Source organism: Clavelina lepadiformis, chromosome 3 (genome assembly GCF_947623445.1).
Source record: "Clavelina lepadiformis chromosome 3, kaClaLepa1.1, whole genome shotgun sequence".
Classification (NCBI taxonomy): Eukaryota; Metazoa; Chordata; class Ascidiacea; order Aplousobranchia; family Clavelinidae; genus Clavelina; species Clavelina lepadiformis.
This window is the reverse complement of record NC_135242.1, coordinates 22,568,660-22,593,876: the sequence shown is the minus strand read 5'-3', so window position 1 is coordinate 22,593,876 and position 25,217 is coordinate 22,568,660. Positions and strand designations below refer to the sequence as shown.

Sequence of the window (25,217 nt, the reverse complement as noted above, 5' to 3'; positions counted from 1 at the left end):
TAACGCAAAATTCGAGCGAATAAATATGCGCTCAAAACCTTATAAGAAAAGGTTAAATTTCTTTATGAAACGATGAGACGTTTAGCGTATTTAAAAATGCAATCACCGCGTTAGTGGTTTAGCGGGTATAGATTTTATTATTGAAACGATATGAGTGAGAAGTGAGGTTGATATGAGTGCAGAAGCAATAAAACTGAAATCCTAACCATTTCCTTCATTACACCCTTGCATTTAATTTCTTTTCGAAATTTAAATCTATCCGTTGCTGCAGGTAGACATCACATCACAAACCTAACCTCTCTCAAGTACATACAAACAGAAAACTTTCTATAAACAGAGTTAAGGTGAATCGTTTTTCGTAAAGTGTAAGTTAGTCAATCGTTAACATTTTTGGTAATTAAATTTTATTTGAATAAATTAATCAGGATTCGCCATTGGAAGTCGGTTGATTACTGGATTTTTTATTTACCAAACACATAGCAATCGGTTGAAGATTCAATTTTAAGGTTAAGTAGTTTTGTGTTTGACACAGCAACTAATAAAAATTTGTGTTGGTCACATCGCCAAAGCAACAATAGTAACATACTGTAACACTAGTCCACAACGACAATTAAAAATTGAATAAAACAAGTTATTTAACTCTTACTCGATTATTTGGTAGACGTATAGGCCTAAATGTCTGAAGTCACAAAAAAACTGTTACACATAAAAAACTTTATTTTTTCTAAAGGCCTCGCAGTCAACTTGGGATCTGTCGGCGGACCACTGGTAGACCACAATCGATTGGTTGGGCACTTCTTCCCTAAATACTGTCTGTGGCCACCCCTGTTGGTAAGTAATGAGGCTCTCCAGGAATCTTTCATCAAACAGCCTGCTATCATGAAAGCCGACTTGGATGACAGCTGACAGAGCTTTCTTGACCGTCTTCAGAACCTAAAGCAAGAGCGGAACTCATCTTCTCCTTATGAGGTGCCGTGTCTTTCACGGCAGCACTTTTGCAGGGATAGATCAGCCAACGCGTGTTAAAAAATAAAACTGTATTGGACCCATAAATTTAGAACCAAATGAACAGCTGAATGACTTGATAAAGGTTGAACGGAATATTAAACAAAACAATCAACGCGAAATTAAGCCATGTAAAGGATTCAGCAAAACAAAAGAAATTAATGGGAATTGTCCAATGACGTGGGGTTGACACGGTTCCAACCGGCCCACGTCCATGGACGTTTTTTTTCTAAACGACTGATTTAAGTCTGTCTCAGAAATCGCCCTAGGACGATTAAGCTAAAACATCCAATTTGCGTAAAATCGTCCATTTTCAACACTAAACGATCGTCGGATTGCGCCGTATCCAGCTTTACCCGCAGCCTAGGCTACGCTGAATATTCATTAAAATTTGTGCCAACTATCTCTAAGTTTATTTAACTTAACGGAGCATACTGATTATGTAAACGAAAAATCCTACCCAGAACAATATCTGTGTGAGAATGAAGCGTACAGACTACTCAACAGTTAGTTAGGCCTAGTACGATAACTACCCTGAGCTTGATGAAAGAGCAATTTATTGTCCAATTCTGGTTTCGGAAGAGTAATTTTCATCAATAAACACATTATAAACACATGTGTGAAACAGTATGCTACAAAACATTTGTAAACAAATTGCGTTTTTATACAGGAATTTGTCAAACGGGATAGTTCCAAACAAGAAAAAAGAAAAATGTTCCAGGACAGAAATAAATCCTTAGGATATAGAAATGTTCAAAACAGGAAACTACTAAATTAGACATATTCATAAGAGAAAATGAAGGGTTCTGTAAATTATCAGTAAGCTACAGAATTAACAAAACCTGAAAATTTCAAACAAAAAAATGTTTAACCGATAAATACAACATGAAAATAACAAACTGTTTAGGCTGTAAAATTCCAGTTCAAAATTTGACAAGATAGCATTTTTAAAACTAATAAAATATGGAAACAACAAAACAAAAATAGGGTGTTTGATACATTTTATAAAACTTAATTATCAATAGCTTAAATAAATTCTAAAGCTTCCACTCAAGTTTTTTTAGGGTCCGGGTTATTTCTTTGTGAACAATTGCATGGCTCTTCCTGTTCAAAGACAGTTATATTTATTTCTGTGAATTCTGTGGAAGTAGCCTACCGTATAGTTTGATCTACTTCTGTCGACCTGCTGCCAAAAAGACACGCGACCTCGAAAATAATCGCATCACTTGAACGAATGTTTTCTTCGAAAATTGACTACGTCACTCCCGCTTTTGGCAACGGTCAACAAAGCTCTGTCAACGGTCGTCCAAGACGGCTTTCTTGATGGAAATGCTGTTAGTCAAAAGGTAAGTAAGCAAGCAATAATTGCTTGATGACCAATCCGGCATCGAATAAAAAAATTGTACGATTGGACAATTACACGTAAAATGATTGGCATTTATTTAGACAAAGACTCGGACATTGGCCATAAAATAAATTTAATTTCACATATAATGTAGACTTAGAGTGCGATTGACGATTCCAGAAACAAAATACCTTTTTAACACAATTTCGATATGCGCTTTCGATTTTCACCAAATAGATGTTCAACAAATAGAGTAAGGACATAGGTTAAAAAACCCACTAAACCATTTGTCTGCTTATAGCATGTAATATGTAAAAATGATATGGAAATTGGCTGATGAGGTTCATTCGGGGTCAAAAATTTAATTGGAAGAACGCAGAACGTAGCCTAAGAACAGTTTCTGCATAGCCTTACGTTAGGCCCATACCAACAAGTTACAAGGGAAAATATTTTTCAAAAATGAAGAAACTAAACAACTAAAAACAATCTCATGCAGACATTTTGGAAACAGAGAACATTAGAGCATTGCTTGCTGGCGTTCCTTTGTGTTTTCAGTTTTCAGCGTGTTTTCTCCTAATTTTTCGATTGATCAGCAAAACAAAACCGCTAGATAACAGCAGAGAACAACCTCCGATAACAATTGCGATCGTTTCTGATCCACACAAGTCAATAACGTATCCTACATGATAAAAATAAAGCAGATTACACTACAAGTTCTACAATGGAAATTGCTCCAATTACTATATTTACATTTTGACGATGTCCGGTTACTTAGAATCGGGAAAGCGATAACTTACCTAAAGTAACGGTACCAAGCATACCCATTATATAAGACATGACGTTAGTATAGCCATACACAGACGGGTATTTTGTGACACCGAACAAATCAATCATGATGGCCGAGTAAACTGCGTCTGCACCCCCGCCGAGAACTCCGATAATGGCCGAGACCGACATCAAGCCAGCATAGGATTTCAAAATAGCCAGAAGGAAAAAAAATAAGCCAGCAAAAGCGATTGTTGCCGTCTAAATTTTAAGATTAAGTTGTAAGCTTATTTTTGTGATGTGATGGCGAAATAAATGTAGTAGGATCATTTAACAGTGAAAACATTCTTACCAAGAAAATATATCTATAAGATTGAGGACATCTGTTCATTACGACGCTGTAGAAAACCCTTGACCCTAGTTCACCAAAGCCAACTGCTGAAGCGAGCGAAGAAGCCTGAATGTCGGTCAGACCGATTTCTATATACAAAATTCTTTTCAATGTTGACATTATGCCCACAGAGCTTGTAATGATTACTGGGATATATCATGCTTACTCTGAAAAACCATGAACAAAATTTATAAAAATCGTGTAATACAAGCGACTTACTGTTTCCATATGGAATCATAAAGGGGAAGGCTGAATAGAAACTCAATGCGAAAGTGAACCAGGCAAAAACCATCAGGTAAAGTTCGAGTTTTAAAAATATAACTAAATCCCAACGTTCGCATAAGTGGCGTAGGCGTAGACGCCACGTGGCACCATTTTTGACTTCTCTCACTGGCGTCTCAGATTGCTCAACTTGAGCGCATTTTCTATTATTACAAGACAATTACTTCACCAAGGAAAGATGATCATGACATCAAAGATTATTGCGTGAACCTTTCTTTTAGTGGCTCGTCTTCTGCTGCTGGCGGCGAAGGACCTAAAAGCGCTCCAGAAACGGCAGGTTGTAGAAATATTCCCGAGATTATCTAAGTAAACAAAATCTTTCGCGGTCACTAGCATTGCGTAAAATGTTTTTGCTAAATTTCATCTTTTGATTCACAAATTTCGATGAAGCTTAGAGGTTAAGTTACCCACAATGCTCCTCTCCACTGAAATCCATCGATAAGAATTTGAAACAGTGGACAGTAGATAAAACTGCCCATTGAAAGCCCACTGCAAGCTATTTGAAGAATAACGTCACGATTGTGTTTAAAATGCCGAGGCAACATTGTAAAGACTCCGATGATGGTCCCAGCTAGACAAAATCCTGTTTATTTAAAAATTAAAGGCGGTTGACCAGACCACAACAAGATTTGCATGACGCAAAATGAAATAGCCTTAAAAGTTTGCTTTTATCTAAATCAAGTCAGAACTCAACTATTCTTTTGATTTCCAGTCTTAAAATCAAAGGCTGCCACTATTTCACCAGAAAAAAATTGTGCATTCAAAGCCCCTTTTCACAGTTATGTGTCAAGCTAACTTAAATTTTATACCATAGTAACCAAAACCTAACCTAAAAATTCTTTCCAATCTAAATTTAATTCCAACTAAACCCTAAATAAATAAAATCAACTTTTTTCCTACCAATTCTCCTGACTTAACGGCCTATCTGCGTGACCTACTATCGGTGAAATAGTCACTATCAAACTAAAAGGTAGAGCGATACAAATAGTTCTTTGATGTTGGAATTCTTACGAACGTTGAAGTTTGTTTTTTGCTAATTCTCTCACCAATCACCAATCCACAGCAAACGTAAATTTGCCAAATCGTTACAGCGAAAGACGAGATAAAAATCGCGGCAGACGACACAATGGCTGACGCCATCACCCCGATTCTGAAGGTGACATATTTGTATATGACCGGGAATAGCAGATCTGAATAAAAAAAAGAAATTTCTTTACTGCGGTAAGCTATAATGTAGTTTATAGCTATAACAACTTACATAATTTGTTTGCAATGAGCAATGGTAATACCGTACATAACGCACAGCGAATAAGGTTTCGGTAAATATAGGCTAGGCTACTTGTTGCATTCTCAATACATAAGCTACTATAGGCCTACTTGTAGAGGAAAAGTGTTCAACTGTAAAGTATACAAGAAAATCGTATGTTACTTACTTCCAAGGCCGTAGCCGCCTTGAACGAAACCAGTTAGCCATGACACATCACCGTATTTTAGTTCAAATTCCACCATTAAAGTCTGATAGAATGTTGGATAACATCTGAAGGCGGCTGACCATAACGTCCACACAAATGTGCCAGAGGCAAGGATTAGAAAGGATATATTTAATGAGGTCATCTAGCAGTAGATCTATAGTCAGGTATGTATACTTGACTTCCAATAAAACACTCCAATACCTTGTGCTTAAATAAATGATGAGCAAAAGTCACGCAGTAATCGTACTAATTGCTGTTGCCCTAACCTTACTTTGGTGTTTTTTTCAAGCGAGAACTAAAAGTAAGTTGAATTTTCGGTTTAAGTTCAATAGCAAAAACGTCATTCAGGAATGATGTCCACTGTGCTAAAGTGAAGGTTTGCGCGGTTCTGGCTTTTATGTGATAAATCTCAACTCGGTCGTCAAATCTTCGGCTGACTGATAGCCGATAGGTTATAAAACTTATAATACACTTTATGACATTGCAGCTATCGCTAGATAGATATAGCGCCTTGTAAGCTATTGAAATAGTGGAGAACAAGTGATGGTAAGAAATCGCCTACAGTTGCAATGCGGAGAAATTGTAAACAAGAACGCGGGCAGGAAATTGCGCACAGGATTAAAATATTTCCTTTCTTTGTGCAGTATGCTTTTATAGTATACACATGTCAAATATTGATTACACACAATTTGAAAACATCCATTGCAATTATAATCGAAAGGCATATAGGTTTTATTTAATACTGAGAGGTGTGGTATGGGACCGCGCGACTAATAAATAATCAGCCTACCATCATGACATCTGAGTTACGGAACAATTTTTGGTAAGTGTTCAATTTGCATTGTTACAGTTATCTTCAGTTATACAACTTGAGTTTTCTGAGGCCTAACTGTAGTTAATGTTGATTTTAACAATACAGGAAGGGCCTGTTCATTCCATCAAACCAGCAGTAAAGCTGTGGTGAAAACTTTGAACCTAACTAGAGTTAAAAACTCTTCGAAATACCGATGTTTTCTCATCCCTTCAAAATATGTTTATCACTGGTGCAGCAAGTGATTTCTAAAACTTTCGCCGTTTTATGCCTCGTCTATACTAAACAGTTTGAGCCGCTATAGCATACATACGTATGCAGGCGTGACAGGGCCAAGTCATGCAGTGTCGTATTTGTATCGAAAAAACAATTCAACTACTTATGTAATTTGGTATGTGGTCGACCCGTTTCTTGGTCTTTAACCGGTTGCTTTGGCATACCAATCTTTCTTGAGTCATATTGATAAATGATAACGTACCTATAATATTTCAGTTATCAGTTAGAAGACATCTCAAGTTTCGGAGGGGTAGGGGCTAGATACTGCAATCTTTTTCCCATTAGTAAACCACAACAAAAATAGCCTTCTGTATCAGACAACAACAAACGATTTTTTCGACGTTAATGTCAAATGGAAATTGCATATTTTGGCTCTTACTGTGCAAAGCAACATGCATAGTTAATAAGACGTTGTAAATAAGATGATACGACAATGGTAAAAGAACAAAGACATTAATACGTTTTCGGCAGTTAGGTTTTGGAGTGTGATTTATTTCTTCAGCCCCCACAAGTACATTATACTGCTGACGTCACGTAGTGGCCATTGTTCTAATCCGTGAATTGATCAGTAAAATAAAACCACTAGAAAGCAGCAAAGAGCAACCTCCGATAATGAAAGCGATTGTTTCCGATCCGAACAAATCTATGATGTTACCTGCGTGATGCATAAAAACAAGTTTGACTTAAACCACACACTGGAAACGTATGGACGTAACGCCTATACCGCATACGCTGGTAAATTGGCGTCCCACGCCGTTTATAGACTGAGTCCAGTTCAAGTTATTTACCTAAAGCGACAACACCAAGCATTCCCATTATATAGGTAATGACGTTAGTATAGCCAAATACAGATGAGTACTTTGCGACACCGAACAAATCAATCATGATGGCCGAGAAGACTGCATCCGCACCCCCGCCGAGAACTCCAACAGTGGCCGAGACTGACATCAAGCCAGCATAGGATTTCAATATCGACAAAGGAAAAACTATGAAGCCGGTGAGAGCAACTGCTCCAGTCTAGAAAGTTCATTTTAAACAGTTTAGTTTTTTAATTCATTATGGCAAAATTGAAAGACAGAGTTATATACCATCAAAAATAACAAACCAGGAAAATATATCTATAAGTGTGAGGGCATCTGTTCATTACAACGCTGTAGAAAACTCTCGATCCAAGTTCACCGAAACCGACTGCTGAAGCGAGCGAAGAAGCCTGAATGTCGGTCAGGCCGATTTCTGCAAAACATTGTGAAAAGTAATTTTACAACTTTACTATAGGTAGGCCAGCACAAACGTAAGCATAGTTGAACATATCTTCAAAGTCACACTATGCATGATAAATCAACAAAATTGCTTTGTGAATGCATGCTTGCTGCATACTAGTATATTTGACTTGTATATGTATTACTGTATTAGGCCTATGAGCTGTTTGGCATTTGTTGCGTGAATCAGAGTTGTAAATCGGGTCGGGCTTTTCTGATCAAGCTTGGGTTCGGCCGTGTTTCGGTTCGGGCTTAAATTAGGGTACCGAGTCTCTCCCATTGAATAGCGGAGTACTCTATTCAGATATTTTGCCAAATTTGTGCAGTAATTTCGCATTCTTTACACGATAGTGCATGCGCTTTCCGCATAGAGTGTTAAAAACCTCCCGTAGAAAGCAAAACGCTACCTAGAAAAGGATGACAATGACAGGGCTTGAAATAATTTTTTGGGCTCGGATCGTGTTTGGGTTGAAAGCACGAGGCCCGTTTACAACTTTGGCGTAAAATGCAAACAGCAATATGCTGCAGCAATATATTATTTCAACACTAAACAAAAGCTATTTTGTTAAAACAGTAAAAGCAACTCACTGCTCCCGTAAGGAATCAGAAAGAGCAGAGAGGAATAGTAACACAACGTGTAGGTAAACCAGGCTAAGACCAGAAGATAAAAGTTCGGTCTTAAAAATATAACAAAATCCCAGCGTATGCATAGGTGACGCAGGCGCAGACGCCACGGGACGTTCCTTGAAACGCCACCTTCTACTTCTTTCAGCTCCGTATCAAATTGTTCAATTTGGACGAAGTCTCTGTTATTACAACACAATTACTTCACCAAGGAAAGATGATTATGATGATTATTACGTATACCTTTCTCTTAATGTCACGTCCTCTCCTACTGGTGGCGGAAAACCAAGGAGTGCCCCCGCAATAGCGGGCTGTAGAAATATGCCCGAGATTATCTAAACATGCAAAATCATTTGCAGCTTCCAGTGGCAAGGCAGAGAGCTTTGATAGGAGCTGTAGTATGATGATCGGTCAATTTAACGCATGGACGATTCAACAAGTGGACCACTTAACCAGAAGACTATTTAACCCCAGACGTTGATCGGGTCGTCTTTGGTTTAATCACTATGAGTTGAATCGTCCATTGACTTAAATGACCAGGAACCGTTGCCGTATGTGGCTGTTTATAATATAGCTTGCTCACGTTCATTAACATCATGTACGTACCTGCCTCTGCACCGTTGATAAATTACGAAGTGAGTTTGTTAAACTTGACTCACCCACAGCGCCCCCCTCCACTGGAAGACGTCGATAAAAACCTGGAAGAGTGGACAGTAGATGAAACTGCCCATTGAAAGTCCACCACAGGCAATTTGGAGAACAACTTCACGATTCTTTTTGAAATATCGAGGCAACATTGTGAAGACTCCAATGACGGAACCAGCCAGGCAAAACCCTGTTCATGATTTAAAAAATTGAACTTGGTTTTCATTGTCCGTTGCTCGTTATCGTTTGGCATAGATTATTTCATATATACTAATACAGTACAAATGAGGAACGGTAGTTGCTGTGAAGTAAACTATGCGTGCTGTCATAATCGGCGTTAAACCGCCAGCGCTTTCCAGTTACATGGAAGTGTGTTATTTCCTGTTTCGATTCAATCACCGATGTTGGTCGGCGAAAGCCAAAAGTGTTGTGGCTCAAAAACCTTGTGTTTATTCTGCCGTGCACAAGATAACGACACAAAATGTGAAGAATCGCAATTACTTTTCTATTCTTGCTTTCTCCTACCTGTCACCAATCCACAACAAACGTAAATTGGCCAAATCGTTACAGCGAAAGATGAAACGAATATTGCGATTGACGACATAATAGCTGACGTCATCACTCCAAATCGGAAGGTGACGTATTTGTAAATGACCGGGAAAAGCAGATCTGAATAAAGTAAAAATGTTCTTCATATGGTAACAGCTGTAGCCTTCCTGCAATTACGTAACGAGTCTTTTGTAACGTCACGAAGATGTCAACAGGAACTCTATTGGCAAAAAAAGGATATAAACCGAAGTAACTAATCGTCATAGGAAGCTTTACAGCTCATACACTGTAGGCTACATCAAAAGAATGCAACGGGCAATACTTAACGTAAACATTATCAAATCTGCATTTTTCTTTCTTATAAGAACTCATAAGCCAAATCGTCACAATAATCACAGTCAAAATGAATTTAACTGTGATTAGTGTAAATTTACTAAACGGTGTCACAGACTGCTGCGTTCCACGCAGTACAGGTCACAAGGGACGTTTGCAAATGTAATTTCTAATTTAAGTTCTTAAATTATATTTATAATTGCGAGTCTTCATTTCATTTTTCTTGCAACTAATTGTACACATTTCAAAATAAAACCGTTTTGACTTTAAAATGCTTGCAACTGTTGCGTACTACGTCATAGGAGTGCAGGAAAAAGAGTTGCCGAATATTAAACTCGTAATCAGAGTCGCTGACTGAAAACATTGGGAAACACTGCGCGTAAAGCATGCATTAGTAGACAGAACGCAGCACTTGAAGCTTGAACTAGTTGGATTGTTATCGAATTTATAAATAACGTAATCACTATAATATATTGTGACGTCGCTCGGTACGATATTTGAGCACAAGCGTTTTCCTGTTTGGTGTTATCAGATTGGAAAATCATAGCTTGATAAGATTACAATTAAATTCCTCAGATTAAAATTGCCAATAAAGTCCGTTATTACAATGTTTGCTTTATAAATATATTTCCATATTATAAACAATATAAATACACTCTAGCTTTTGGGTGTGGTTACCTGTTTACAGGGTCATGAGACAGTATTTCAGTAGCTCTAGTATTTTACTCACTTCCAAGGCTGTAGCCGCCTTGGGCAAATCCATTCATCCATGACACATCGCCGTATTTTAGCTCGAATTCAAACATCAGAGATTGATAAAATGTTGAGTAGCATTTAAAGGCAGCCGACCACAGCGTCCATACAAATACGCCAGAGGCAAGGATAAGTAAAGATACGTTCGCAGAAGTCATACCAGTACTTAAGCTTATGCTAGACGTTGGGGTCAAGCAATTAAAAAACTCTTTCACATGAATATTCTAATTGAGAATTTTTGCCAGGCGGTTGCCTGAACTTATGAAGTCTATGCTTTAACCTGTCACGACAAAGGAGCTCTGTTGGTTGTAAGATAATACTTTTATATTGTGTATATATCAAAGCACATAAACAGGCCGTTATAAGCTACCAGTAGCCTTAACCCAATCAAGTATTAATTTTCTTTTCAGCGTAGAACTTCAAAGGAATTTTGAGTTACGACAATATAAACTCACCTTACATAAAAAGCAATCTGTCTATGATAGCTCTATCGTTTAGCATACCTCCTGCCGATCTGGCTAAGCTACTTTCCCTAATACGACATGATTGTAATACGCACCAAGCAACATCTGTTTACTGCAACTTTTCAGCTATAGGCTGTTACAGCAACACAACACTATCGGCAGCAAAGGCAAAACCGACATGATTCATTGCATGCAGTGGCAATGCTTGGCAGTCTGTGTGAACTGTGGAACCGCGATCTCATTTAACGTGTTAGCTGTCGGATGCCGGTTAACTCAAGCGGAAATAACGTATGTATACGATAGTTGAAACGAATACAATGACGACAACTATCTAACGTTTCATTGCGTATTATATACGCAGAAAGAAATGTTAATAATTATTTGTGAAACGTTAAATATTTGATGAAACGAATAAATAATAAATGCAGTATTTCTTTCATAAAAGAATTTTGGTGACGTGGTCATGCTTTTCCCCCAATGACGTCTCAATTCGGTAAACCAAAAGCTTCTTAAAAGTTTATGACACACATTTGGTCATTTAGGTTTCCAACTTGAAACCTTAAAATCCGAATTTTTGAGTCATAGTGAACTAGTGATTGGGCTCTGTTGGTCATTATCCAGGAATTGTATTCACAGTTTGGAACAGAGGTTGTTATAAATTAGGTGCCCTCCAACTTTTAACATCATATAACAGTGACATATCAGATATCAAACTTGTGACAACAACATTTATTAAAATATAGCAGACAGGAAGAGAACACATACTCACCGAATTTCTAAATGACATCACGTCAAATCCTTTCAAACCCACCACGTCCAAAAGGAAGTTATTCGTTGTTCAACGATACTTTACCAGACAAATGCACAAGTTTGAAATCAAAGGCATTGTAACTTCAGATACAGTGAGTACTGAATAGTCACAAGTACATTACCATTGATCACATAGTTCCGCGATATCATACAGTAGTTGCAGTTTGTATTGCAAATCACACCCTATATATACACCTCCATACGACTATATACACTCTAAATATATTTATTGGCTGCCATCACTCTCAAAGTTGTTTTTCACTTCTTATTTATCTTGCTTTTAATGCTATTTATAACAAAGTAAACTAAACTGAATCTTGATAACTCTAATTTAAATAATACCCCTAATTAATTAAAACCAACTATTTCCATGCTTAATTGACCAACTCAAATGCCTACTTGCCTACGGACAGCGTGACATACAATTACGGTGAAATATTCTCTTTTATTGCAATACATTGTGTTCTATTTTTGATATTCACAAATGCTTCGCCAATCCCCTGGGATGGACTTACGTACCCCAGTGAGGGATCTCCTAACGTAGTAATTATGAACAAACAAAGAAACCTTTCGGGTGTCTCATGTCTATAGATGAGTTTTTCAACGCTTGAATATATGGGTGTCGGCCACTGCGTCGTCTATCGCAATTTTTATACCTTTAGATTAGATTTTTTACCTTTTACACCTATAGAATTTTGTGAACCAACAATGTGAAAATTAATGTGAACATTTCTATTTTCATAACACACAAAGAGTAAAAAGTATAAAACTGACACACTCCGCCCGTTGATAAGTTTTACATTTGTAAAAAAATATATTGGGTGAAAAAATGGAATATTCATTGCAAATGTACTTCGATTATAGCCATTTCAAATTTATTTGACAATTGACAACGTATGCAATAGCACCATTGAAAATACAAGGAAGTTCTTCAAATAGTAGATCATGGCCAACTTTCTGGTGACAGAGAATTCCTTATAATGAGTTCTAACAAACTGAGGATTGTGACACCACAAGACACCAAACCTCATTCTGCAGTGTTCAGAAGTTGTAGCTTTTTGATTCTTTGATTCATTATCAAGACAAAACCGCTAGAGAGCAGCAAAGAGCAACCTCCGATAATGAAAGCGATTGTTTCCGATCCGTAAAGATCAATGACGTGTCCTGAAAACACTGATTAGTTAATAATCATTTTGTCTGACATCTTTTGAAAGGTTGTCTTGATGTTGAAACTTGGCACACGCACTAAATCAACGAAACGATAGATGAAAACTTTTCTACCTAACGTCACCGTTCCTAGCATTCCCATTGGATAAGATATGACATTTGCGTAACCATACGCAGAAGGGTACATGGAAACACCAAAAATGTCAATTAAAAGGTTGTTATAGACGGCATCCACCCCACCGCCCATGACGCCAACGACTACAAAAATTGTCAGGAGGACGGGGTAGGACTTCAAAGCCACCAGGCTAAAGAATGGAATGCTGGTCGTTGCGACAATAATTGACTGAAAATAAATGAACGTAACTTGGTTAAATTAAATAGAGACGTCTCGGCCAAGACAGAAAATTCGTTTTTAAATCTTACCAAAAACACATATCGGTATGTGTGTGGGCATTTCTTCATTACAACGCTGTAGAACACCCTTGACCCAAGTTCACCGAAACCGACTGCTGAAGCGAGCGAAGAAGCCTGGATGTCAGTCAGACCGATTTCTACGAGAACATGTAGTTGACATAACAAACAGAAATTATACGGATAGTCCCGAAATAAGTCTGGACATTTCAAATCCATACCAGCAGGACAAAGTCAAAAACAAAAGTTTCAAGATTTAAATGAAATCAACTCACTGCTTCCGTATGGAATCATAAAGAGAAGAGCCAGATAGAAACTCAACGAAAACGTAAACCAGCCCAAGACGTAAAGATAAAGGTCAGCTCGAAGAAATAGTTTCAAATCCCATTTGTCGTAAAGATGAGAAATGAGCGTTGTTTTGCCTCCTTGTGTTTCATTTTTGATTTCTTTTGTCGCGATGTCATGATTGAGTTCTAATAAAAAATTGATCTCAGAGAAAAACGGTACAAGTAACGCTACAACAGTAACGTAACGATAAAAGAACCACTCATCTTTCTCACTACAACGTAAGAAGAGTTTTAAAACTATTTCACCTTGTTCAATCACCTCAGTGACTGCAGATTGATGAGGATTACTCTTCTCGGTAGACGTTGAAGTCAATCCTAGAATGGCTCCACCGGCTGCTAGTTGAAGATAAATTCCCGAAATAATCTGTAGAAATATTTCCATTAAACTCAGAAGTAAGTGAAACTCAGTGAAAACCACGAAATCTTTTTAGTTAATATTTTAAATTTTCAAGCCAAGAAGTGGCTTTAATGGCGATGATGGTTTACCCATAATGCACCTCTCCAGTGATAGACGTTGATTAGAAGTTGGAAAAGGGGACAAAAGATAAACCCGCCCAGGGATGTTCCAGTGCACACAACCTGATAAACGATTTCGCGATTCTTTTTGAAACAACGAGTGACTTCTCCGTAAAGTCCAATAATGGAACCAGCAATGCAAAATCCTGTTCAAAATCAAAACAAACGCAGTGACAGGTTGAACAACAAACCAAATATTCAACGTTCATTATATCCCCACCGGTCACCAGACCACAGCAAACATGAATTTGCCAAATCGTTACAGCGAATGACGAAACGAATATTGCAGTTGATGACACAATGGCTGACGTCATCACTCCAATTCTGAAGGTGACGTATTTGTAAATAATTGGGAATAGTAGATCTGAACAAAAACATCTTTTCTAAATCGTTTAACAAAATGTGATGAACACAACTAATAAAATTTTGTTTGAGAAGGCACAAATGTTCTGTCTAAAAACTTACTTCCAAGTCCGTAGCCGCCTTGAAATAAACCATTTATCCAGGAAACGTCGCCGTACTTCAAGTCAAATTCGAACATCAGAGATTGGTAGAAAGTGGAATAACATCTAGTGGCCGCAGCCCAGAGACCACTGACATATACAGCAGACAACAGCACTAACCAAGCTCCATTTGCTGGAGCCATCTCGGCAACTATTTCTATTGACTTTCAAGTTAAACCACCAAGAGGTGGTCGTCACTGTCATGCATTTTGCAGAATTTCCTGCAATGTGTTCATATCAATATCATTAACAAGAGAAATGCATTTACAAACGTAACTGAACTACTGCACATAGGCAGACGGCTAATGCTTCCTACCTCATACAAACATTGCAGATAAGAATATCTGTTTGTTCGAGAGAAACAACAAACGCTAGTGTGTTTTATAGCTCTCTAACAACTGTAATATTATAAACAATACACGGAAAGACGGTATGGTATGTATGGTATCATAATCGTCATCTTCGGACAGGAAAACGTCTTTGCACAACTTAATGTGCGCTTGAACCTGTCGTAACTTAACTCAATTCAGCGTAGCGCACAACTGGCAACAATAAAACAAACTAAACTCGCGCAAGTGATTTGAGTTATGTCCAGCTTCGTAGACGAAGATTTTTGTTTTGCCTTTATCATAGTTACGTGGTTTTAGCTTGAGTTGTTTAGGCTAAATTCAACGAGTCTCGAATCTATCGGTCGTGAAATCTTCAGCAGCCAGAATTCTAATATTATTGTCCATGCATTCAACTCAACAAAGTTTGTTATAGCTTAATTCATTAATTTATTGTAGCTTATGTATGTTCCGTATTATCGTGCTTGAGAAGCAGTTGAGAACTTGAGACAACGCACCACACGCTTACCCTGTTATGCTTCCGTGGGCTCTGACACCTGAGTGTGGAGTATATGGAGCTATAGAAGTACTCATTTCTTCATTTCCTAATTTCAGCCATGGTTTCATCATATTTATACACTATAGTTTAAAAATGTAAGTTTATATATTAACAGAGAGCCAAGCGTGATTGACACAAACACAGTATATAAAGATTATGCACTAATTTCAATCGTGTATGCACTCGTCTCCAACTAACTACCTTACCAGTAGGCTACTATATCTGTTTGTTCATTTTGCCGTGCCAACTGTGATGGCTAAGTGCTAGGCTACCAACCAGTAGGCCTACTGTAACTTTTGCTTACTCAAACAGAACTGGTAGGCCAGACTGCATTCTTTGCATACTGGACGGCGGAAATAAATTTCGTACTTTTGTAATGCGCGGTTGACCAATTTCCTTATCAGTTTCAACAAATTTGCACGGATACCACTTAGCCTACTCCCTATATATTTCTTTGTAGGCTACTTTTTTCCATGTTTCCTCTAGTTCCCGTTAAGTAGCGTCAGAAAAAACCAAACAGAATAAAACCACGGCGGCACATACGATATGCGCGGCTGAGATGTTAGCCTGGTTGTGTGCGGGTGCAACTGAATATCGACAAATATTGCAGTCTGGCCAGTAGACACGACTATCAAAACTTACGTGACAACAACCTAGTCAACGAGGGGCAAGGGGTGGGGACGGTTGCCCACAGCAAAATATTTCCTCCGCCGAGAGATATTAGTGCTGTTTAATAATTTGGCTAGGCTATTACACGACATTTCTGTACTAAATTGCGATTTTTAACCATTTTTTATGGAATCCCTACAATTTTTTATGTAACTCACTTTGGGAAGCTCTGGTCTATTTGGTAATTTTTCCAGTGTAATTAATGATTGACTGTATAACGCAAAATTGTAAGTACAGTATTCATACGCAAACGGCGTATCCCATTGCGGTTATTCAACCTGCCGCTTTAACACATTGAACCCTCTACACTCTACAGCCTACGTCTAGCCAATTTCCAAACCAGCACTCATGACGCTAAGAGGTTTTTACTACCGACTCCAAAGTGAGTGGTTATTTCACCAGATGTAGGTCACGCAGCCTTTTGTCAAAAGTTCAGCGGTTAGGTTAGGAGAATGGGTATGCACAAAACAGATTTTAGTTATTTAAGGTTTTATTGAAGTTAGATTAGAAGGTAGATTTAGGTTACTAAGTCATAACATTTAAGTTAGGCCAACAAGAAACTGTGAAAAACAGCTTCGAACGAATGATTTTTTCGAAATACAAAATAGTGGCCACCACTCCAGAATCATAGCGTTTGTATTATTGTCATGTCAACTTGGGAAATATCCCAGTTCATTTGACAGTACCGTTGCAACCTCAGCTTATCCAACAATGTTTTTTAAGGCTTCAACACTCAACAACAATCAAATTATTGACATACGAATCAACGTCACAATCGGCATACGGTAGAATCAATTCGATGCATCTAGCCGTGACGAAACATCCATGTATTGTTGTTAGATTTATATGACTAAACCGGAAGTGTGCAACCTCCAGCCTGGGGGCCGGGATATGGTTCGTGCAGCTGATGTATGTGGCTCGTATAAACTTCAATGTGCATGCCGCGTTTTGCGCTTAACTTCATTCTACAATGCTAGCCGTGATTGCGACAAATGTGAAGGCTGTATGTACGGTACCAAATATCTCTGGCCTTTCTCGCTCACTGTTTGCTCGACGATGGTTACGTCATAACTGTTAGGTCAATATTATCAGCATGTGTTACAAGTCTTGAGAATGTAAAGACAAGATAACAATCGTCACAACAATAACGTAATGAGATGTGAGGTTCGGAAAACTTTTCGGCAATGATAAAATATAATTCTTTTTATAACTCGAACAGAGGCCTACGTAGCCTACATATAAATGTAATTGACTGTTTGGCACTAGCACCTCTCCTAAGCTTTCAACTTGACCTTTAGCTTAAAATACAAGTTCTTGCCTGACCTGCCCACAACTAGGTTAGTGACATACATCTCGCTTCCTATAAAAAAATCAATGGCGAAAGGCAAACGATACGATTCGTAAAGGACAAACAACAAAAAAAGAGAAGCTTCTCTTTTCCGCATGATGTCAATTTAGTTTCTTTTATTCTCTTGGAGAATTTTGCGCTTGCGCTTTGGTTACGGCTCACTAAGTCGCAATAAGTTAATTGAAGTAGGGTATTTTGTTTATTTACTGAATCTTGCAATTGCAGCGTAGTTGTTGAGATCCAATTGCTACCAAGCAATGGATGCCAGTTTGAATTCAATTAACAAAACAGTTTGTAACCGCGGAGACGATGCAGGAAACTTCATGTAAGAAACGGTATCTGTCAGCTAGTCTACTGCATGCCAGGCCCAAACCACTAACTTTGCAAGGTGTTTGTGGAATATCAACTGTTTAAAAATTTGCACGCTTGCAGTTCTGTAACAATCGCAAACTGTGTTGTTTCAGTATTTCGAATCCAGTTACAGTACTTCTTTGAAACATAATTTGTAGTTTGCACTGTAAGATATGTTGCTTGGTATAGTTGCCATGGTAACTGCTTTCGTCTAGCCTGCAATTAAATGTAGTAAGCTAAATGGCAAATATAGTATACAACTGTTCTACTACCACCTAGCGACCCATCAAGAGCACCTTTCTTTGTATAGTATAGTTCAGGGCTTCCCAAACTGGGGTTCGCGTAACGAACTTCAGGGGTCGCACAGCGTATACCAATTTTACACGAAGTATAAAATACAATCAAAACAAAATATCGTTCCAGCCTAATCAACATTGAAACCGCCTTGAGACCAGCATTAACAGATATTGAGCCACGGCTGGACTTGCTTTGTAGCAGAAAGCAGTCGCACCAATCACACTGAATAAATGTGTGTGCTTTTTTGTTTCCAGTAGCCTACATATGTGTAAAGTAGTAAGTAGGCTTTGAGTTCTGGTTGCTTGAATTCAGTCTTTGCATCTCAATAAATGTCACTAATGACTAATGTATATTTCGCACTGCTAATCAATTTAAACGTGAAGGATCCCGGAAAACTTCAGAAATTTGAAAGGGGTCGCGAGCGAAAAAGTTTGGGAAGCCCTGGTATAGTTTGTATTTCTATGTATATTGTTCACAATCAGCAAAGGTTTAGTCACTTTGTGGTCCATGTTCATTCGGCCGTAGACCGATTGTGCCGCGACCAATTTACCAGGTTATTGATTAGGTTACTGTAGATTGATTAAAAGCGAATGTATATCACTAGTGTATTGTGTTTAAATAAACGAGATTCTGATAGATACTCTAAAATTGGTAAGTTTGGTAACTAGAGGGAAGCTTTGAAAGGTTGGCAGTGGTAGGCTATATTAGTCGTACGTAGCGTAACGTAACTGAAAATTACTAGGACTGTACTGTTGAATATTGTACGTTGCTGATTTAATACAGCAACCTTATTTGGAGCAAAGTGCTGGTAAAAAATTTTGATTGTCTTCCTTTTTTGCTACTTTGACCCATTTTCGTCAGTCAATGGTTGTTGTTGGTAGCCACAGTGACAGCACACCAGCGACATCATCAACACTCTCATCAATATTTATTGGAACAAATACTGAGTATATAGTATTGTGAATACACAACCGACTACCGAGATTACACGAACAGAGCGGCAAACTTTGAAACGGTTATTGTTAGGTTGCATTACACTCACTTTTATAAGAAATTTTGTGTCTGCGCACTAAAAGGTCTGTAGCCTATAAGGTCTTTAATTTTGGAAGCTTTTGCACCGATTTTATGATATTAGTTTCTTACGGAGTTCGGACATGAGAGTTTACTGTTAATTTTCGAATTCAGTCATGCAATTTTAGGAATTAATGTGAATATTTCTAGTTTTATAACACACCGACAGTAAAAGGTGGACAATTTTAACATGAAGGATTATGAGCAAAGCTTAGCATTTGTTGACATAAGCTAAAAGGGTGAAATAATTGTTGCATAAAACAAATTCAATGAAAAGTATTTCGTATTTGACATTTCATTTCTTCACTCATATGCTCATGGGCAATATTCTGGTGACAGAGAAGGTTTCTTTATAACGAGCTCCAACTAACTGTAGTTGGTGATGTCATAAGGGCTCAAACGTTATTCTGTACCGTTCACAAGTTTTAGCTTTTTGATTCGTTGATTCAATAATAAGACAAAACCGCTAGAGAGCATCAGAGAGCAACCTCCAATAATAAAAGCGATTGTTTCCGATCCGTAGATGTCTATGGCATATCCTGAAAAACAATGATTAAATAATTATCATTTTGTCTTAAATCTTTTGAAAAGTTGTCTTGCTGTTGAAACTTAGCACACAAGTTTTTCTACCTAAAGACACCGTTCCTAGCATTCCCATTGGGTAGGACATGACATTTCCGTAACCTAACGCCGATGGATACAAGGCTACACCGAAGATGTCAATCAGGAGGTTGTTATAAACGCCATCCATGCCACCGCCCATGACGCCAACGACTACAAAAATTGTCAGGAGGACGGGGTAGGACTTCAAAGTCACCAGGCCAAAGAATGGAATGCTGGTCGTTGCGACAATAATTGACTGAAACGAACACAAACATGTGGTAAAGTAATTTGGTCAACCTAACAAATGACCCCGGATAATAGCTTTTTTCACTCTTACCAGTAATATGTACTTATAAGATTGAGGGCATCTGTTCATGACGACACTGTAGAAAATCCTTGACCCTAGTTCACCGAAACCGACTGCTGAAGCGAGCGAAGAAGCCTGAATGTCGGTCAGGCCAATTTCTACGAGAAAGTATAGTTAAGAAAATGCAATGAATCCTAAAAGAGTTCAGAGATATGCCTGGATGCCACTTCCACGCAAGAAAAGTTTAAATCAAATCAACTCACTGCTTCCGTATGGAATCATAAAGAGAAGAGCGGAATAGAAACTCAGTGCAAAGGAAAACCAGCCCAAGACGTAAAGATAAAGTTCAACTCGAAGAAACAGTTTCAAATCCAATTTGTTGCAAATATGAGAAATAAGTGAATTTCCGTTATCTTGAACTTTCTTGGTAGCTCTTTTGTGAGAAGATTCTATTGAAGAAAACAATTGGTCCCAGAGAAAGACAGTTACAAGTCGACTGCAGCTTAAAGATAAAATAACCACTCATCTTTCTCACTGCAACGTAAGAAGAGTTTTAAAACTATTTCACCTTGTTCAATCACCTCAGTGACTGCAGATTGATGAGGATTACTCTTCTCGGTAGAAGTTGAAGTCAATCCTAGAATGGCTCCACCGGCTGCTAGTTGAAGATAAATTCCCGAAATAATCTGTAGAAATATTTCCATTAAACTCAGAAGGAAGTGAAACTCAGTGAAAACCACGAAATCTTTTTAGTTATTATTTCAAATTTTCAAGCCAAGAAGTGGCTTTAATGGCGATGATGGTTTACCCATAATGCACCTCTCCAGTGATAGACGTTGATTAGAAGTTGGAAAAGGGGACAAAAGATAAACCCGCCCAGGGACGCTCCACTGCCTACAACTTGGTAAACGATTTCGCGATTTTTGTTAAAACAACGAGCGACTTCTCCGTAAAGTCCAATAATGGAACCAGCGATGCAAAAACCTGTTCAGAAAACAAGCGCAGTAGCAAATAGACCTGGCAATAAGCCAAGTCTTTTGTAAACAAAGTCTTCAATAAAACTTGTTTATTTTTTCTTACCGTTCACTAATCCACAGCAAACGTAAATTTGCCAAATCGTTACAGCGAAAGAAGAAACTAATATGGCGGTTGATGACACAAGGACTGACGTCATCACTCCAACTTTGAAGGTGACGTATTTGAAAATGACCGGGAAAAGTAGATCTGTAAAAAACGATTTAGATTTCATTTATTTGGCTGTATTTGATGAACAAAGACGTAACATTTTGTTTGAGTAGGCATATTTTATTGTGTTTTCATTTTTCTGGAAATCCTGTTAGTTACGGCTTATTAGCCTATTCACCATGTAACAAAATTTTGCAAAATTTTTAGTTGCATAAAAATGTTTGTGTATTGTGTTTTGCTACTCGGAACTAATCACAAAAATGGAAATATTTTCCCTGAAGTGTCCTAAATTTTCAAGAAATATCGCTTTTTCTGATTTTACCCAAAATTTTTCATTATTAACAAGCATTATTTTGTATAAGACTCACAAACACGCTAACACATAGAAGTATTGTCCATAATATAGCCTAGTAATGCATTATGTAAGGATCCATATTGCAAACATTCCAAAAAACTTCAGAAGTGGTTTTGTTTGCGTGATTTGCATCTATGAACTGAGAAATCTTCTCGTATTATGACCACAAATAAACCCCCATCATGTTGCGACTCCACCTTCCCTGGTATCTTCTTTCCATATCAGAAATGTCCTGGTGAAACCTTTCACCATGTTCTTCGCTTACACACTCATATTTGGACTAAAAAAATCAAGGTGAGAGTGTAGGTAATGTATTTTCAAGGACATACGACATCCCAATTTTTCGTATTCCTCCATCAGATTGTTCACCAAAACTTTATAGTCATCGCTTCGTTTACTACCGAGAAAAAAATTAACTACTTCTCGAAATGCATTCCATGCTTCTGCTTCTCTCGTAGTCATTTTATTTTCAAGTTCTTTACACTGGACTACTGGAGCATAAGTCGAACCTGCGGCCCAGTAAAAATTCCAGCCTTCTTCTTAGCTTCTGACAAAAAAGGAAAAGGGGCAGAAATATGCTAAAACCATCTCCATCTTTATTCATGGCCTTGACAAATTGCTTGATAAGGCCAAGCTTGATGTGCAAAGGAGGCATTAAAATTTTTTCCGAATCAACCAAAGGATCGTGCTTCACATTTTGTGTGCCAGGAACGAAAAACGTTCTCTCTGGCCAATCTTTTCTAGAGTAGTGTTCAGTGTCAGCTCGGGAGTCCCATAAACAAAGAAAACAAGAATGTTTTGTATAACCTCCTTGCAATCCTTTCAAGAACCCAATCATTTTGAAATCTCCACAGAGTTGTATCTAGCATGGTTAATACTTTCAAGAAGAAACTTTACATTTTTGTAATCTTCTCTCATTTGGACAGAATGGCCAACGGGTATAGATGGATACTGGTTTCCATTGTTAAGGAGGACACATTTCAAACTTCGGGAAGAACTGTCTATAAATAGGCGCCACTCCTTTGGGTCATGATCGAGCTATTCCTATTTCTTCAAAAAGGTTATCAACATTACTACAAAAGCAAAGAGAGCCTGTCACAGAAAAATACCTTGAAAATCTTTCATGCCTTTTTCTCGACAAAGAACATCGACATGACGAATATAATAAGTTCCATTGTTTCAACCTTGAAGTCAGAAGTTCGGCATTTGACTTAGTGAGCCCCATGTCTCTAACTAAATCATTTAATTCTTGTTGGCTTGGGAAGTGTGGTTCTGAAATCATGTCTGTATGAGATATGTTGAATTCATCATCGGAGTCTTTTTCAATATCTTCAGACCCTGCTAAATCTTCTGGAGCTTTTTTGCTCGGTGGTTTGGGCAGTGGCAACTCAGTGCTATGCAGAACAGGTGCAGTAAAAGACGGTATAGAAGGATATACAATGTCACGTCGGTTTTTAGTTCTTCTAAACCTTGAAATGTCAACCATACAGAAATAGCAGTCATCTGTATGATTTTGGGGTTCTCTCCAGATTCTCGGAATAGCAAATGGCATCGAATGCCGGTCTCCTCTAAGCGAGCCATTCAAATTTGATCGGCATGTTCCGCAGATCACACAAGGTGTCCAGTGTTTATCTTGGTCACCAATTTTCATGCCAAAATACATTTCATGAGCGTAAGAAAACTTTGCTTTTACATTTATTCTGTATTTCACTTGCTTTAAACTAATGTATAGACCACAGACATAGCAAAAACAATCAGCAGACAGCTTACATTTACGTGATGATGACATCCCTCAATTTATCGAGAATCACGCTACCTGTAATTAACCTGATAAGATACCAGTAACAATAAAATAGCCAATATGGCAACCCTGGTATACTGGCTCACTGAGACTATGCCAAGAATGATCATTGTTACGATACAGGCTACAATTATGAAGTTAAAATGTTGGGCCATTGTGACGTCACACTGCAGTGACTGCACCAATGTTATAACGAATTTACAATCAGAGTTAGAAAAAACAGGGTGCTGAAAGTTTAAAAAGCTTGAAATAACATTTTTATACAACACTTGAGACAAAAAATTGCCAGAAATATGTTTTACTCAGTAATATGTTTCAGAAAATATTAAAAAATCGTCACAACTAAATTTTTGTTACATGGTGAATTATCAATCAAAAGATATATGTATAAACCAGCTATAAAAACAAACAGTTAATTTGACCAAAAATTACGTCATTTTTTAAATGAAAGCCGTTTGAGTGGCAGGCCAGCTCAATCATTGCATTTCAAGATGAAAACGTTTTCGGTCAATTTTCACCAACTATGGTATTTTCGACAACGAGCAGTTTATATTAGTTGGCTTATGTAACCACGAAGACCACGTAACCGCAGCCCACAAATTGCTCAACTGGATGAGTCGCATGCGGTCCGTGGGTTGGCATTGCGGCAACTTACTTCCAAGTCCGTAACCACCTTGAAAAAAACCGTTTAACCAGGACATGTCCCCGTACTTTAAGTCGAATTCGAACATCAGAGGTTGGTACAAAGTGGAGTAACATCTTATGGCCGCAGCCCAGAGACCGCCGGCATATGCAGCAGACAACAGCACTAACCAAGCTACGTTCGCTAAACCCATTTCGGAAACTTTTCTTAAATTAACTTCCAGGTTAAAAAAACACTGGTCAAAAACAAACAATGCAATGACGTCTAAACTTTAAACGATCAGCAAAATTTCATTGTCATTTTTCGATCTATGTTCGTTCGGTCGTATTTACGCGAAGACCAGTTTATCCGGTTACAGATTAAATTGACATTAGTAAACCGCATAGTTAAACTAATAACTTCCTAGTCAATCTTTATCATTGCACACAGCTTTTTTGATTCAGCAGCCCGTAGCCTAGCTGCCGATCTGGCTAAACTACTTTCCCTAATACGACATGATTGTAATACGTACCAAGCAGCATCTGTTTACTTTACCTTTTCAGCTATAGACTGTTACAGCAACCCAACACTATCGGCAGCAAAGGCAAAACCGACATGATTCATTGCATGCAGTGGCAATGCTTGGCAGTCTGTGTGGACTGTGGAGCCGCGATCTCATTTAACGTGTTAGCTGTCGGATGCCGGTTAACTCAAGCGGAAATAACGTATGTATACGATAGTTGAAACGAATACAATGACGACAACTATCTGACATTTCATTGCTTATTACTGTATATACGCATAAGAAACGTTAAATATTTGACGAAACAAATAAATAATAAATGCAGTATTTCTTTCATAAAAGAATTTTGTTGACGTGGTCATGCCTTCCCCCCAATGACGTCACAATTCGGTAAACCAAAAGCTTCTTAAAAGTTTATGACACACATTTGGTCATTTAGGTTTCCAACTTGAAACCTTAAAATCCGAATTTT

General features: G+C 38.0%; 4 protein-coding genes across 6 annotated transcripts; all 4 read right to left on the bottom strand.

Annotated features, from left to right (window-relative positions):
* Window positions 1–172: 172 nt before the first annotated feature.
* Window positions 173–5,786, bottom strand: LOC143449921 (monocarboxylate transporter 12-like). Its single transcript, XM_076950258.1, has 8 exons — window positions 5,222–5,786; window positions 4,835–4,978; window positions 4,196–4,371; window positions 3,999–4,090; window positions 3,726–3,931; window positions 3,468–3,595; window positions 3,148–3,376; window positions 173–3,029 (listed from the first exon to the last, which is right to left on the bottom strand). Exons 1-8 carry the CDS (start codon window positions 5,400–5,402, stop codon window positions 2,902–2,904), a joined length of 1,284 nt encoding a protein of 427 aa, XP_076806373.1. The 5' UTR covers window positions 5,403–5,786; the 3' UTR covers window positions 173–2,901.
* An 862-nt stretch (window positions 5,787–6,648) lies between these two features.
* LOC143449920 (monocarboxylate transporter 12-like) lies at window positions 6,649–10,823 on the bottom strand. 3 transcript variants are annotated; one of them, XM_076950254.1, is made up of 8 exons: window positions 10,488–10,820; window positions 9,401–9,544; window positions 8,890–9,065; window positions 8,474–8,565; window positions 8,195–8,412; window positions 7,453–7,580; window positions 7,136–7,364; window positions 6,649–7,002 (listed from the first exon to the last, which is right to left on the bottom strand). In XM_076950254.1, the coding sequence occupies exons 1-8, from the start codon at window positions 10,666–10,668 to the stop codon at window positions 6,878–6,880; spliced, it is 1,293 nt and encodes a 430-aa protein (XP_076806369.1). In that variant the 5' UTR covers window positions 10,669–10,820; the 3' UTR covers window positions 6,649–6,877. The 3 variants fall into 3 exon arrangements, with proteins under 3 accessions (XP_076806369.1, XP_076806370.1, XP_076806371.1); XM_076950256.1 differs by having other exon boundaries at window positions 6,864–7,002; window positions 7,207–7,364; window positions 10,488–10,823; XM_076950255.1 differs by lacking the exon at window positions 9,401–9,544.
* Window positions 10,824–12,501: 1,678 nt separating this feature from the next.
* LOC143448220 (monocarboxylate transporter 12-like) lies at window positions 12,502–17,601 on the bottom strand. The gene is made up of 8 exons (XM_076947847.1): window positions 14,691–17,601; window positions 14,446–14,589; window positions 14,196–14,371; window positions 13,956–14,073; window positions 13,638–13,835; window positions 13,375–13,502; window positions 13,066–13,294; window positions 12,502–12,948 (listed from the first exon to the last, which is right to left on the bottom strand). The coding sequence occupies exons 1-8, from the start codon at window positions 14,869–14,871 to the stop codon at window positions 12,812–12,814; spliced, it is 1,311 nt and encodes a 436-aa protein (XP_076803962.1). The 5' UTR covers window positions 14,872–17,601; the 3' UTR covers window positions 12,502–12,811.
* A 1,588-nt stretch (window positions 17,602–19,189) lies between these two features.
* LOC143448221 (monocarboxylate transporter 12-like) lies at window positions 19,190–24,744 on the bottom strand. Its single transcript, XM_076947848.1, has 8 exons — window positions 24,256–24,744; window positions 21,340–21,483; window positions 21,068–21,243; window positions 20,828–20,945; window positions 20,523–20,708; window positions 20,290–20,417; window positions 19,980–20,208; window positions 19,190–19,888 (listed from the first exon to the last, which is right to left on the bottom strand). Exons 1-8 carry the CDS (start codon window positions 24,434–24,436, stop codon window positions 19,752–19,754), a joined length of 1,299 nt encoding a protein of 432 aa, XP_076803963.1. The 5' UTR covers window positions 24,437–24,744; the 3' UTR covers window positions 19,190–19,751.
* Between the last annotated feature and the right edge of the window lie 473 nt (window positions 24,745–25,217).